This window comes from Bos javanicus, chromosome 22, assembly GCF_032452875.1.
Source record: "Bos javanicus breed banteng chromosome 22, ARS-OSU_banteng_1.0, whole genome shotgun sequence".
NCBI lineage: Eukaryota > Metazoa > Chordata > Mammalia > Artiodactyla > Bovidae > Bos > Bos javanicus.
Genome location: NC_083889.1, coordinates 11,142,101 through 11,158,099, shown reverse-complemented (window position 1 = coordinate 11,158,099; position 15,999 = coordinate 11,142,101). Strand labels below are relative to the sequence as shown.

General features: G+C 43.6%; 1 protein-coding gene across 1 annotated transcript in view; it reads right to left on the bottom strand.

The window, feature by feature from the left end:
- The window catches only part of ITGA9 (integrin subunit alpha 9), a 364,229-nt gene that overhangs the window by 134,548 nt on the left and 213,682 nt on the right, over positions 1-15,999 (bottom strand). Inside the window, exon 18 of the mRNA XM_061395904.1 lies at positions 4,598-4,748. Within this exon, the coding sequence (XP_061251888.1) occupies positions 4,598-4,748 (151 nt within the window). The remainder of the gene's footprint in view (positions 1-4,597; positions 4,749-15,999) is intronic.

The following is a 15,999-nucleotide window of genomic DNA, read 5'->3' as shown; positions in this document are numbered from 1 at the left end:
CCAACTACCTGTACCACAGTCATTGTGTCCAGGTCTGCTTTGGGGGGGAGTCCAAACTAGAAGAGTTAGCAGACTTCACAAATTCTTATATATCCAAAGCTATCCTTATTTTGTTTTCACCATGCAGGGCAAGTTGGCTGGGTATAGAATTCTTACTTCACTATGGAACACAATCTAATTATTGCTATTAATGTTACAAAAGCTGGAAAAGAATGAGTTTCTTTGTTTTCTGATAGATACGGGTAGCATCATTTTTACACTGCAAAAACTGAAATATGATGAAGCTGTATGTAAGCATTAAACCATTTTTAACACTTTTTCCTGATGTCTGCAGCATCATTCACAAAAATGGGGATTCTTTTTTGCTGTCTACTCAGGTCTTCTATCGGAGAAGGCAATGGCACCTGACTCCAGTACTCTTGCCTGGAAAATCCCATGGATGGAGGGGCCTGGTCGGCTGCAGTCCATGGGGTCGCTAAGAGTTGGACACGACTGAGCGACTTCACTTTCACTTTTCACTTTCATGCATTGGAGAAGGAAATGGCAACCCACCCCAGTGTTCTTGCCTGGAGAATCCCAGGGACAGGGGAGCCTGGTGGGCTGCTGTCTATGGGGTCGCACAGAGTCGGACACGACTGAAGCGACTTAGCAGCAGCAGCAGGTCTTCTATTCCAGTGATTCTGGAATGATTTCCATTTGCTGATTCTCCAGCCTCTACCTTCCATATCTAGTCTTCACTTCCATCCTTCTCCACTGCTCTGTTGTTTTTCTCTATAAATTCTCAGAGATCTTCTCAAATACGCCCTCCACAACAATGAATCAGTTTCCTGTACTGCTAATTCTGCTCCTTTCTGATCATAACAAATATTTTAATTCTGTCATTGCTCTCTTGGTTTCATTATAATACTTCCTAATCCCACCCACAAACTTTTTTTTTTTTTTGCTTCTCTCTCAGCCCTTTCCATTTTCCTCTCAGTCCATTGTTCTACTATCTGATCATTTGCTGGGTTCACTTTTTTTTTTTTTCTTGAATTTTACTAAGAAAACAGATGTTCTGTACAATTTACTTTGGCTTTCTATTAATAGTCTTTTAAAAGGTATGCTTCCCCTCTGTTTTTGGAGTTACACTTTTCTTGTTTAACACGTTGGGACCTTTTTGTAGGGCCCACGCTGGTTCTGGTAGTTCTATCAGTGTGGGTGGGCCCCTTCCTGCCTCACTCATTACCCACCTACGTATTGTTGAAAACTTGCTCTGGGCTGAATGATGCCACTTATATTCCCCAATTGATTAACTTTGCAGTTGTGGTTATAGTCACAGGAAGGGGTTTTTTTCTTTGTTACTCCTTCTCCTACTGCACTGAAGGGCGTGTCAGCCATATGCTTTTCTAGCTGGCCCTGCCTCTGTAGCCACTACATGATATGATGTCTCTGTGCCTTGACACCTTTCTTGGACTAATGCCCACCAGAGCCCAAAGAGCCCGATACCTTGCCAACTTTCTGCCAAATTGAAACCAGTGTCCCCTGTGCCAAAGGTTTTAAAGGTCACTGGGACTCAATGGCGAAGAGATAACATGTGCTCTCGTTGGCCCCGTGATCAGCTACAGGAGCCAATGGCACACCTGCGTCCTGCTCAGGTGCGTCACCCTTGACTGACTGAGTCCCCTTATCTAGGATGTCTCCCCAGTGGTTAATAATGATGGGTGGAAATGGTGCTCCCCTTCCACTTCAACAGGGACAATTCTGCTGATTAATTTATGCTCTAGGGCACCCTCCATCTCTTTTTACCCCACAGATAGACCAGGGCTGGTTTGGGATTTTGTACCCTTCCTCGGACCTTTCCGCCCCATTCGGCTTCCCTCACTTCTTTTCTCCTGAGAACATTCCTCCAATAGATCAGGTGTGCCCAGATTACATGCAGTAAGGAGGGAATGGGGAAATGTATGAAAAACCCAGGTTGTATAGTAGGTAATCAATAAATGTGACTTCCCATTCTCCAAATAATTATAGGATTTTAACTTATATGCAGAGTACATCATGAGAAACGCTGGGCTGGAAGAAGCACAGCTGGAATCAAGATTGCTGGGAGAAATATCAGTAACCTCAGATATGCAGATGACACCACCCTTATGGCAGAAAGTGAAGAGGAACTCAAAAACCTCTTGATGAAAGTGAAAGAGGAGAGTGAAAAAGTTGGCTTAAAGCTCAACATTCAGAAAACGAAGATCATGGCATCCGGTCCCATCACTTCATGGGAAATAGATGGTGATTGCAGCCATGAAATTAAAAGATGCTTACTCCTTGGAAGGAAAGTTACGACCAACCTAGACAGCATATTCAAAAGCAGAGACATTACTTTGCCAACAAAGGTCCGTCTAGTCAAGGCTATGGTTTTTTCAGTGGTCATGTATGGATGTGAGAGTTGGATTGTGAAGACGGCTGAGCGCCGAAGAATTGATGCTTTTGAACTGTGGTGTTGGAGAAGACTCTTGAGAGTCCCTTGGACTGCAAGGAGATCCAACCAGTCCATTCTAAAGGAGATCAGTCCTGGGTGTTCTTTGGAAGGCTTGATGCTAAAGCTGAAACTCCAGTACTTTGGCCACCTCATGCGAAGAGCTGACTCATTGGAAAAGACTCTGATGCTGGGAGGGATTGGGGGCAGGAGGAGAAGGGGACGACAGAAGATGAGATGGCTGGATGGCATCACTGACTCGATGGACGTGAGTCTGGGTGAACTCCTGGAGTTGGTGATGGACAGGGATGCCTGGCGTGCTGCGATTCATGGGGTTGCAAAGAGTCAGACACGACTGAGCGACTGAACTGAACTGAACTGAAGGATATAATCATTTGCTCATACTAATTGCTCCAAAAGATAGTCATCACAATATTATTCAAAAGATAATAAAACTGGAACTAATCTAAACATCCAATAGCATGAATTCATAGGCAATCCATACTATATCCTACGATAGAATATTATACAGTCTCCAAGCCGAAAAGAAAAACATGGTGAAAGGAAGTAAAGTAAGAAGCAGGAGCCTACTTTGTTTACAAAATAATACCACAAAGTCTTTATACTAACAGTGAGGCCAACTCTGAGCTTTCTAGAACAGAGATAATGAAGCTTAGTTGGTTATAAGGATGACTCTGTCCACAGATACAAACAAGCTGAAATGCTCTGGAAAAGTACAGCCATTCCTAATTTAGAGGCAGAGAGAAAGTTCTTCCATGGGCTTGAGTGTGGGATAGTGATGACCCAGCCACCAGTTATCATAAAGATGGGTTCCACAGGTCTGGTCCCTGAGTGAACCCCTCTCCCCCTACCCATCCTCCTACCCTGAACAGGAAGATGGCATCGTGGCACATGACATTCTGTAAAAGAGATTCTGTCCATAGCCAAGTAACAGAAGTCTATGGATACTTGGTTCCCTCTGGACTGAGATTAAATCAGGGACAATTTTGGGGGTTTAGAGGAGCTGGAAAGTATGCTCTTCTTGCATTCAATGCTTCTGTGGCCTCCACTATCCTGGAGCTCCAGAAGCTACGTAGCATCAGGGAGTCTGAGATATCTCTTGGGAAGTTCTTGGAATGCCATTCTAGATGTCTATATACTTCAGCTGCCCTGTAAGCTGGGCAGGGTTGGCACGTCCTGGTCGAACTATTGAGCCTGACAGGATCTGTGCCTGGACAAAGGCTGCCCACAGCCTGAAGGTTGGCCTAGAGCTCACGTGTGGGCAGGGCCAAGGTTTATCTCAGAAAGTGATTTTGGCTCCGTTTCTACACAGACATCAAGGCACTGCAGTTCACTGCTGTGAACATTTTGAAAAGCTGCAGAAGTTCCCATCAGAAGAGCTGCCCACAGGTAGATAACCCGTCTAACCACAGGTAGACAACCTCCATGGAAGGATGTCTGAGTCCAGTCATTCCTCCTGCTTGCCTGTGGATGAGGTCTGTTACTCTTTCTTCCCCAAAGTGGTTCACTGAGGGGGATTATGGAACAGGAGAGAAAACCAGGTCCTTTTTCCTTTCTGAGTCATGATATTTAAACATCATTCAAATAAATTAAATTGCTCTTAAAAACGCACTCAATTCATAGAAGTAATTTAATTTCCTCAATTCACTAAAATATTTCAGGAATAAGTCAATATGGCAAAGCCAAGGCTGATGTTCATGACCCTTGAATGGAAAACATCAAAGGCATCGCTGGTGATAACTCATGTGATAAGCAGTGATTTGCTTTCATTTCTTATCTGGTCTTTCACAACCACTGCTGACCTAAAGCATGAATCCTGTAGAACATGCGTGAGCCAGAGATGATGACTGTATCATCTCAGAGAAGGGGCCAGAATACAACTGTGTGGAGAGGGTTTCACAAGATAGAAGGGACGGGAGGTGGTGTCAAATACAGATATGGCTCCAATGCACAGTGGGTATTCAGTTTCTTCTTTGGCTTTACCAACAATGCTTTCTAAGTCCAGGAGGAAATCATTGTAATAATTCCAAATGAGCCTCCACACAAAGTAACAGTATTTGCATAATCACTGCATAGTCCAGGCTATGATGAAAGTCAGCAAATGCACTAGACACAGGGCCTTCTTACCTTCTGCCACATGTTGATGAAGAAGAGCTCCCGAGAAACGTTGAACGACACGTTGGCATCATAGGCATCATCCCCGAGGTTGGAGATGGAGATGTTTAGGGAGATGTTCTTCACAGCCCCCAGAGCTAGATACGGGGTTTTCTCATCAACGCTAAAAGGAAAAACGAACAGCAATAAGTGTGCTGAAACTTTCACTAATATATTAGTAACATGGAATGTAGTGGGTAGCTGAGAGCAGGGGGGGGCAGGTGGGAGAAACTCCTCTGGATCAGGACTACAAATCCCAGGAACCCACTAATTAGCCATGTGTTCTGGGATACCCAGTCAGCCCTCATGGACCTCAGCTTCCACATCTAAGCACGGGGCGGGGGCGGTGGTGGGGTGGGGTTCTGTGGTGTGCAGCCTAACTCACTCACTAGGCCATCCTATGGCTCATGTGAAATCTAGTGTATCCAACTTGGAAAATTATAACACATTTAATAACCTAATCGACTTCCCTGGTGGCTCAGATGGTAAAGCGTCTGCCTACAATCGGGAGACCCGGGTTCAATCCCTAGGTCAGGAAGATCTCCTGGAGGAGGAAATGGCAACCCACTCCAGTATTCTTCCCTGGAAAATCCCATGGACAGAAGAGCCCGGTAGGCCATAGTCCATGGGGTTGCAAAGAGTAGGACATGACTGAGAGACTTCACTTTCACCTTCTTTCAATAACCTAATCATGGATTTTGGTTATAGGATAATTCACTCAACTATTTCTAAGCACCTACGACATGCCAATCACTACTTTATAGGCTAGAGAAAGCAGTGAACAAAAGAGAGTTCTTGCCTTCCTGTAGCTTTAAGGAGACAAAAAACATATACACAAAGAATCAAATATACAGGTCAGATTGGGTAAGAGCAATGGAGAAAACTTACAAAGGGTAAGAAGGATAGAAGGCACCATAGTTGGAGGGAGAGTAGGGTGCAATTTTAAATAAGCAGGTTCAGGGAAGCTGCACTGAGGTGGCCTCTCAGTAGAAACCAGAAGGAAGAAAGACAGCAAGATGCACAGAATTTGGGAACTAGCAAAGGAGAAGTCATGCCTGGTGTGTTCAAGGATAGCTAGGAGACTAGTGTGGCTGGAGAAGAATGAGTGAGGTGCAGAGTGGGGAGGGGAATGGGTTTAGTGGTGAAGGGATGGAGTCATCACAAGGACCTTAGTTTGCCTCTGAGACAGGAGATCCTGCAGGGCTCTGAACAGGGGATGATATGGTCTGACTTCCATATTTAAAGGCTCACACTGGCTGTGATGTACATGGTGAGTATACTCAGTCAGAGGGAAAGAGAGCCTGGTGAGAAGGTTCTTATAAGAATTCAGGTATAAGAAAATGGCAGCTCAAACCACGGGGGTAGAAGCTGAGGTTATATTCTAGATGTTTCAAAAATTGTGCCAATATATTTTGCTCACAGATTGGAAGAAGGGTGTTCAGGAAAGAGAAGAGTCAAGGATAGCTGCAAGAATTTTAGATTCAACAACTGGAAGGAAAGAGGTGTCACTTATCAAGATGCGAAAGACCAAAGGTATAGAAGGTCAGCAAAGAACATTCAAATGCCTACTGGATTTTTAAGAAGAGACGCTGAGAGAGTTGGATGTAGCGGTCTGGAGTGGAAGCAGGGGGTCAGGGCCAGAGATACGCATTTGGGGTGGATTAGAAGTGACCACTAGGGAATACATGTAAATAGAGAAGGGGGGCTCACACTTAGCAATTAAAGATGATGATAAGCCAGCAAAGGAGACAGAAAAAGAGTGAATAAGGAGACAGGAGAAAATTAAGACAGTCTCCAAGCAGCCACATGCTTCAAGAAAGGAGTAATCAATTTCATCAAATGTGGCAAAGTAACATGAAAAATTAGAACTGGCCTTTGGAATTAGCCATCTGGGGGTCATTGGTGATCTTGATAAGAACTTCTGAAGTGCAGTGTCAGGGATAAAGCTTGTCTGGAGTTGGTCTAAGAGAGGTAGGGGTAGAAGAAATGAAAACAGTGGGCATAGCCAATTCTTTGGAGGAGTTTTTCAGTAAAGGAAAGCAGAGACATAGGATGACAGCTGGTAGGGGAAATGGCTCAAAGAAATTGCTTTTTTATTTTCAGAAAGGAATTAACATGGCATATTTACATGATACTGGGAAGGATCTACTAGACAGAGGGCAAGTAATGAAGATATGACAAGGCACAGTTGCTGGGTGGCCTGGTAAACAAACAGAGGGGCTGGCCTCAGACAGTATGAAGTGAGAAAATGGGGCACAGGGCCCAGATGCATTGGTAGAAGTGTGGTAGGAAGAAATGAAAGTTCCCCTGGGAATGCCTCTCCTTTGCAGTAAAATAAAAGCAGAGTCCAAGACCGGGAAGGGAGAGGAGGAGGGAGGAACGTTTGAAGAGGGAGGAGATGGAGGGAAATGGCAGCCCAGGAGAGTGGGGTAAACAGACCTTCAATGAGATGAGGATGGTGGTGGGGACAAGGATGAAGACGCACATGAGACTGACAACTATTAGGTGACGTGAGCTTCAGACAAAAATCACACTGGAGAACAGTCTCTGATTGGCCAACCAGTTGGTAGCAGATGTGATCAAGCCTACGAGGGTTTGAGTGATGGATGTGCATGTGTGCATGCTAAGTTGCTTCAGTCGTGTCTGAGTATTTGTGACCTTATGGATGTAGCCCGCCAGGCTCCTCTGTCCATGGGATTTTCCAGGCAACAACAGGGGACTGGGTGGCCATTCCCTTCTCCAAGGGATCTTCCAGAGTCCAGGAAATTGAACCCGCGTCTCCTGCATTGGCAAGCAGCTTCTTTACCACAAGCGCCACCTGAGAAACCCTGAATGATGGATAGTTGCTATTTTTGGCCACTCAGGATCCTGAAACCTTCCTGTTTGGAGGGAATCTCAAGATTGGTAGGAGAGGAAGATAAGCAGTAGAGGGGGCAGACCCTGCCTTTGCTCTCCTTTTGGTCATTCAAGTGTGGGCACTTAAGTAAATGCAGTCATGTAACTAAGGGTAGTCAAGTGGCCTCAGTGTGGGTGGTGGATGCTGCCAACTGGGGCCATGAATTCTAAGGGCTGCCCAAAGACACTAGGGCTCTCTGAGATCATCTAAGGCAGTTGCAGAGGAGTTGAGAGCCCAGAGCTGGCATTTTGGGCTAAGCCTTGCCACTTCTTCCTGCCTAGGCTCTGAACCATATCCTTCCAACAAATTCCTTTTCCACTTAAATTAACATGTTCATTGCTGTTTGCAACCATTAATATAGCATGAAAGAGAAGAAAACTCTCCAAAATCTCAGCAAGCTGTAATACTTTGAAATATGGATTTTTGCAGGGAGGAATCAGCATTACCCATCTATGAAGAGAGGACCTCACTTTCCTGCATGCCTGGCACGTCAACAAGAATAACATATGTAACGAGAGATTTAATGGCCTTGCTTTTGGAAGCAACACTCTGAGGAAACAAACAAGATGTGAAAAATTAACTTGGAGAAAAGCTTCAAATTCTTGAAAGGCCTCCAACAGATGAAGACCTTAACCTCAAGTTATTGTGGCAATTATTTATTATTGTTGGCCATTTTCATTTGAAACAATTGATGGGTTATTTCTGTCCTCCTGTTTGCTTTTGTAAGATTAAAGGAGTAATCCTCAGGCCTTGAAGAATTATGAGAGTGTTAGCCTCACTTTATCTCAAGAAGGAATTGCATAAGCACCCACAAGTAGCTGCAGAAAGTGTCCACTGTTTCCAAATGAAATATTAAGCATACAGACAAGAGAGAAAAGCTGAGGACAATGGGGCAGGGGCTGCCTCCTCACACCAGTGCTGTTGTTCATGTGATCAGCCTCCTCCCCTCGTGTATATATGGCAAGGGATATCTAACCTTTTGCTAGCCCCCAAAGCTCAGGCCTCTATCACTGAATCATGCAGCAAGGTCATTCCCAGGATTTCAAAGTCAAGTGATGCAAACTTGGCTCTATGATTAAGGAAAGCCAGGGACCTTCCAGGGCCGAAAGCGAACTCAGACGTTGTAACAAAAGAATCTTCCAAGCTGTTTTCACTCTTTCCCCACATCTAAAAATCCATGTACAAAACAGTACATCTCTGTTTCCAAAGCTATTCTTAGAAATGCAATGCAGTGTAATTTGCCTGGTGCTGGGTATTTTCAAACAAGTTGTCCTGAAACCTACAACAGCATGAAGAGCTCCTGGTGTCAGTTCCATTTTTAGAGATGAGGAAATCGAGATGCCGTGAGATAAGGTGGCCAAGTTGCTGGGCTTAGAATTCAGTGCCTCCCGTGCCTCTCCACCAAAGCCCATGTTCTCCAGCCCCTCTCACTCCTCTAGGAGGTCCTCTTTGGTCTCCCTTCTGAGTGAAATAAATCTCCCGATTAGGAGCTTCTTCAGTCCCAGGACTCCACCAGCTCTTCATGGCATTTCCCAAGGCTGGGTTGACATATTTATTTCCAGGCTATTTGATTAAGGATGATCTCTTCCCCCCTACTAGGATCTAGGCACCAGCAGGCAGGAACCTATTTCTGGTTTTGCCTGTCACTGAACCCTCAGGGATAAACGGTGCCTAATTTAGTAGGTGTTCAACAAACTCCTGTTGAATGAATGAATGAATGGCATGGACAACATCCCACAAGAGATTGTCGGTTCAACCTTCACATTTACAGGTGAAGATGCTGAGAACCCCACAGGGGAGCCCACTTTGATCAAGGTCACCTGGGCACAAAGGCACTGAGCTGGAACTAGTGCCAAACTGCCTTCGTCACAAAGGCTGCCTGAGCTGTAGCTCTTATATAAACTCCACCTCAGTCAGAAAGGGCTTTGGCAAGAAATGTCTTTTAATGACATCTGAGAAAAACAAGATTCCACAAAGACCAACCCCTCAGACAGGACTGCTGAAAGAATAAACTGGTGGGACACAGCGTTTTTGTGCCAAACATTCCACAGGTGCTTTCTGACTTGCTGAAGAACCATCTTTCTAATGTTCAAGGTATTTTAGTCCCCGAGAAATTTTCCCATTAATTCTAATTTGCTTTCACAGTCTTTTAAGTGGGTCAGACTTCTATGTACACCAATGACTCGTGTACTTTTATATGAAAATCATGATTAGTCATTAACATAAGGTACAAACTGTACAGTTTCTATAAAGCTTATCTTACAGCAGATATCTGAGCTATCAGAAAGGAGTGCACAAGGCTGTATATTGTCACCCTGCTGATTTAACATATGCAGAGTACATCATGCGAAATGCCGGGCTGGATGAAGCACAAGCTGGAATCAAGACTGCCGAAAGAAATATCAATATCAGATATGCACGTGACACCACCCTTAGGGAAGAAAGCGAAGCGGAACTGAAGAGCCTCTTGATGAAAGTGAAAGAGAAGAGTGAAAAACTGGCTTAAAACTCAACATTCATAAAACTAAGATCATGGCAGCCAGTCCCATCGCTTCACAGCAAATAGATGGGGAAATAATGGAAATAGTGACAGACTTAATTTTGGGGGCTCCAAAATCACTGCAGATGGTGACTGCAGCCATGAATTTAAAAGTGGAAACAGTGAGAGACTTTATTTTTGGGGGCTCCAAAATCACTGCAGATGGTGATTACAGCCATGAAATTAAAAGACACTTGCTCCTTGGAAGGAAAGTTATGATCAACCTAGACAGCATATTAAAAAGCAGAGACATTACTTTGCCAACAATGGTCCATCTAGTTAAAGCTAAGGTTTTTCCAGTAGTCATGTATGAATGTGAGAGTTAGACCATAAAGAAAGTAGACTGCTGAAGAATTAATGCCTTTGAACACTCAGTTGTGTTCGACTCTTTGCGACCCCATGAATTGCAGCACGCCAGGCCTCCCTGTCCATCACCAACTCTTGGAGTTCACTTAAACTGATCTCCATTGAGCCAGTGATGCCATCCAGCCATCTCATCTTCTGTCGTCCCCTTCTCCTCTTGCCCCCAATCCCTCCCAGCATCAGAGTCTTTTCCAATGAGTCAACTCTTCGCATGAGGTGGCCAATGTATTGGTGTTTCAGCTTTAGCATCAGTCCTTCCAATGAACACCCAGGACTAATCTCCTTTAGGATGGACTGGTTGGATCTCCATGCAGTCCAAGGGACTCTCAAGAGTCTTCTCCAACACCACAGTTCAAAGTCATTAATTCTTTGGCACTCAGCTTTCTTTATAGTCCAACTCTCACATCCATACATTGACTACTGGAAAAACCATAGCCTTGACTAGATGGACCTTTGTTGGCAAAGTAATGCCTCTGCTTTCTAATATGCTGTCTGGCTTGGTCATAACTTTCCTTCCAAGGAGTAAGCATCTTTTAATTTCATGGCTGCAATCACCATCTGCAGTGATTTTGGAGCCCCCAAAAATAAAGTCTCTCACTGTTTCCACTGTTTCCCCATCTATTTGCATGAAATGATGGGACCAGATGCCATGATCTTAGTTTTCTGAATGCTGAGTTTTAAGCCAAATTTTTCACTCTTCTCTTTCACTTTCATCAAGAGGCTCTTTATTCTTCTTTGTTTTCTGCCATAGGGGTGGTGTCATCTATATATCTGAGGTTATTGATATTTCTTCTGGCAATCTTGATTCCAGCTTGTGTTTCATCCAGCCTAGCATTTCTCATGATGTACTCTACATATAAGTTAAATAAGCAGGGTGACAATGTACAGCCTTGATGTACTCCTTTTCCTATTTGGAATTAGTCTGTTGTTCCATGTCCAGTTCTAACTGTTGCTTCGTGATCTGCATATAGATTTCTCAAGAGGCAGGTCAGGAGGCCTGGTATTCCCATTTCTTGGAGAATTTCCCACAGTTTATTGTGAGCCACACAGTCAAAGGCTTTGGTGTAGTCAATAAAGCAGAAATAGATGTTTTTCTGGAACTCTCTTGCTTTTTCGATGATCTAGTGCATGTTGGAACTTGATCTCTGGTTCCTCTGCCTTTTCTAAAACCAGCTTGAATATCTGGAAGTTCACAGTTCACATACTGCTGTAGCCTGGCTTGGAGAATTATTACTTTACTAGTGTGTGAGATGAGTCCAACTGTGCAGTAGTTTGAACATTCTTTGGCACTGCCTTTCTTTGGGAAAAGGGGCCTGAGTAAAGTATACTAAGACATACTAATCCAATTGAGTGTATTCCAATCAACTGTGTTTGAGTTTGCAAAACTTCTTATACTGTTATTAGGACTGACGTTATATTTGTGACCCACAGCTATATTTGATAATGACAACTATAATAATAGTGTGCTCAATGTGCTACTAAATTGTGCCTAACTCTTTGAGACCCCATGGGCTGTAGCCCTCCAGGCTCCTCTGTCCATGGGATTTTTCAGACAAGAATATTGAAGTGGGTTGCCATTTCTTCCTCCAGGGGATCTTCCTGACCCAGGGACAGAACCCCAGTCTCCTGCATTGATGGGCAGATTCCTTACCACTGAGTCATCTGGAAACCCCTTCACAGATAACGGCCTTGTTGTGGAGTGAAGAGGCTTGTGTAACTCAAAGAACCTATGAGCCATGCCAGGTAGGGCCACCCAAGACAGATGGGTCATAGTGGAGAGTTCTGACAAAACAAGATCCACTGTAGGAGGGAATGGAAACCACCCCAGATACTTGCTGTGAGAACCTCATCAACTGTTTAAAAAGACAAAAAGATCTGACCAAGGTCAGAAGGTTTCCAATATGCTGTTAGGGAAGAGTAGAGGAAAACTACTAATAGCCCCAGAAAGAATGAAGCTGCTGGGCCAAAGTACAATCAACGCTCAGCTGTGGATGTGTCTGGTGATGGAAATAAAATCTGATGCTGCAAAGTACTGCATGGGAATCTGGAATGTTAGGTCCAAGAATCAAGGTAAATTGAACATGATGAAGCAGGAGATGGTAGGAATAAACATTGACATCTTAGGAATCTATGAACTAAAATGGACAGGAATGGGCAGATTTAATTCAGATGACCATTATATCTACTACTGCGGACAAGAATCCCATAGAAGAAATGGAGTAGCCCTCATAATCAACAAAACAGTCCAAAATGCTGTACTTGGGTGCAGCCTCAAAAATGACAGAATGATCTTGGTTCATTTCCAAGGCAAGTCATTCAACATCACAGTAATCCAAGTCTATGGCCCTACCACCAATGCCGAAGAAGTTGAAGTTGATCAGTTCTTTGAAGACCTAGAAGACCTCCTAGAACTAACACTAAAGAAATATGTTCTATTCATCATTGGGGATTGTAATGCAAAAGCAGGAAGTCAAGAGATACCTGGAGTAACAGGTAAGTTTGGCCTTGGAGTACAAAATGAAGCAGAGCAAAGGCTATCTGAATTCTGCCAAGAGAATGCACTGGTCATAGCAAGCTCCCTTTTTCAACAACACAAAAGACTACTTTACACCTGGCTATCGCCAAATGGTCAATACCCAAATCAAATTGATTACATTCTTTGTAGCCGAAGATGGAGAAGCTGTGTACAGTCATCAAAAACAAGACCTGGAGCTGACTGTGGCTCAGATAATCAGTTTCTCATAGCAAAATTTGGGCTTAAAATGAAGAAAGTGGGGAAAACCACTAGGCCATCCAGGTAGGACTTAAATCAAATCCCCTATGAATATGCAGCAGAGGTGATGAATAGAGTCAAGGGATTAGATCTAGATAACAGTGTGCCTGAAGAATGTGGACAGAGTTCCGTAATACTGTACAGAAGGCATCGAACAAAACCATCCCAAAGAAAAAGAAAAGCAAGAAGGCAAACTGGTTATCTGAGGAGGCTTTACAAATAGCTGAAGAAAGAAGAGAAGCAAAAAGCAAGGAAGAAAGGGAAAGGTACACCCAAATAAATGCAGAGTTCCAAAGAATAACAAGGAGAGACAAGAAGGCCTTCTTCAATGAATAATGTTTAAAAATAGAGGAAAACAACAGAAGGGGAAAGACTAGAGATCTCTTCAGGAAAACTGGAAATATCAAGGGAATATTTTGCCCAAAGACGAGCACAGTAAAGGACAGAAATGGTAGAGACCTAGGAGAAGCTGAAGCAATCAAGAAGAGATGGGAAGAATACATGGAAGAACTGTACAAAAAAGATCTTAATAAACCTGATAACCATGATGTTGTGGTCAGTCACCAAGAGCCAGACATCCTGGAGTGCAAAGTCAGGTGGGCCTTAGGAAGCACTGCTGTCAATAAAACTAGAGGATGTAATGGAATTCCAGTAGAGCTATTCAAAACTCTAAAAGATGATGCTATAAAAGTGTTGCACTCAATATGTCAGCAAATCTGGAGGACATAGCAGTGGCCACAGGACTGGAAAATGTCAATCCTCATCCCAATTCCCAAGAAGAGAGTACTAAAAAATGTTTAAACTATCGGACAATTGCACTCATCTCCCATGCTAATAAGGTCATGCTTAAAATCTTGCATGCTAGGCTTCAGTATTATGTGAACCAAGAACTTTCAGATACCCAAGCTGGGTTTTAGAAAAGGCAGAGGAACCAGAAATCAAATTGCCAACATTTGCAGGATCACAGAGAAAGCAAGGGAATTCCAGAAAAACATGTACATCTGTTTCGTCGACTAAAGCCTTTTACTGTGTAGATCATAACAAACTGTGGAAAGCTCTTAAAGAGATGGGAATACCAGACCATCTTATCTGTCTCCTGAGAAACCTGTATGTGGGTCAAGAAGCAACAGTTAGAACCCAATTGGAACAACTGATTGGTTCAAAATTGAGAAAGGAATACAACAGGGCTGTCTGCTGTCAACCTGTTTGTTTAACTTATATGCTAAGTGCATCATGAGAAATGCCAGGCTGGATGAGTTATAAACTGGGATTAAGATAGGTGGGAGAAACATCAACAATCTCAGATATGCAGATGATACCACTCTAATGGCAGAAAGCAAAAAGTAACTAAAGAACTAAAGATGAAGGTGAAGGAGGAGACTGAAAAGGCTGGCTTGAAACTAAACATTAAAAAAAAAAAAATAAGATCATGGCATCAAGCCCCATTAGTTCATGGTAAATAGAAGGCGAAAAGGTGGAAGCAGTGACAGATTTCCTCTTCTTGGGCTCTAAAATCACTGCAGATGGTGACTGCAGCCATGAAATCAGAAGATGATTGCTTCTTGGCAGGAAAGCAAACAAGCGTGTTGAAAAGCAGAGAGAGACATCACTCCGCTAAGAAAGGTCCATATAGTCAAGGCTATGGTCTTCCCAGTGGTCATGTATGGTTATGAGAGCTGGACCGTAAAGAAGGCAGAGCACCAAAGAATTGATGACTCCTGAAAGTCCCTTGGACAGCAGGGAGATCAAACCAGTCAATCTTAGGGGAAACCAACCCTGAATACTCATTGGAAGGACTGATGATGAAGCTGTAGCTCCAGTATTTTGGTCACCTGATACAAACAGCCAACCCACTGGAAAAGTCCCTGATGCTGGGAAAGACTGAGGGCAGAGGGAGAAGAGGGAGTCAGAGGATGAGATGGCTGGATAGTATCACCGATGCAATAGACATGAACGTGGGCAGACTCCAGGAGATGGGGAGGGACAGGGAGGCCTGGCATGCTTCAGTCCATGGGGTGGCAGAGTCAGACACAACTGGAAACTGAACAACATCTGCAAAGCCCAGGATAACAGTGTAGGGCAGTCAAATCCATCTATTCTTCCTGCCCTGCCTTCCTCCTTCCACCCTCCTGCCTATCGTCCCTGCCTTCCTCTTTCTAATCATTTATCTAGCCATCACTTTTTAAGACTACCTGCTCAACTGAGGCACCACGGATACAAATTCCATCCCTCAGGAAGTTCACAGTCCAGTGAAGGAAACAAACATGTGAGATATAATCTGATGTCAATGTGTGCTAAGAGATAAGGAAACATCCTTATGAGATCCTTTATGTGATGAGAGTACAAAGAAGGGATTCTGCAGGGACAGTGAGGTTAGGAGAGGGCCATGGGGGATATTAGGCAAGGTATTATCAAGGAAGTGAACCATGAATCCTACAATTAATGGGATGATAGCCCTGTCAACAAAAATGTGGCTGACTGACTATTCACACACATACACGCACACACCCTAGTTCTTCCATTCATGGAAATCATATTAAAAAGGACACTGTGAAGCAGAACATATTCTCCCATAGAAGAAATGTCAAAATTGGGGCTGCATTCCTGAGTAAGGATTCAGCATCCAACAAATCACAGATATCCTCAACAATGTGCCATAAAAGCAATGACATAAATTATAGCCACTGCAATTGAAAATCATAAAGAATGATGCCTATTCTTAAAAATGAGCAGACATCATAAAATCAGAAATGGAATTTGACAGCTGAATGGGAACTCATTTGCATTATCATTTTGCAGATAAA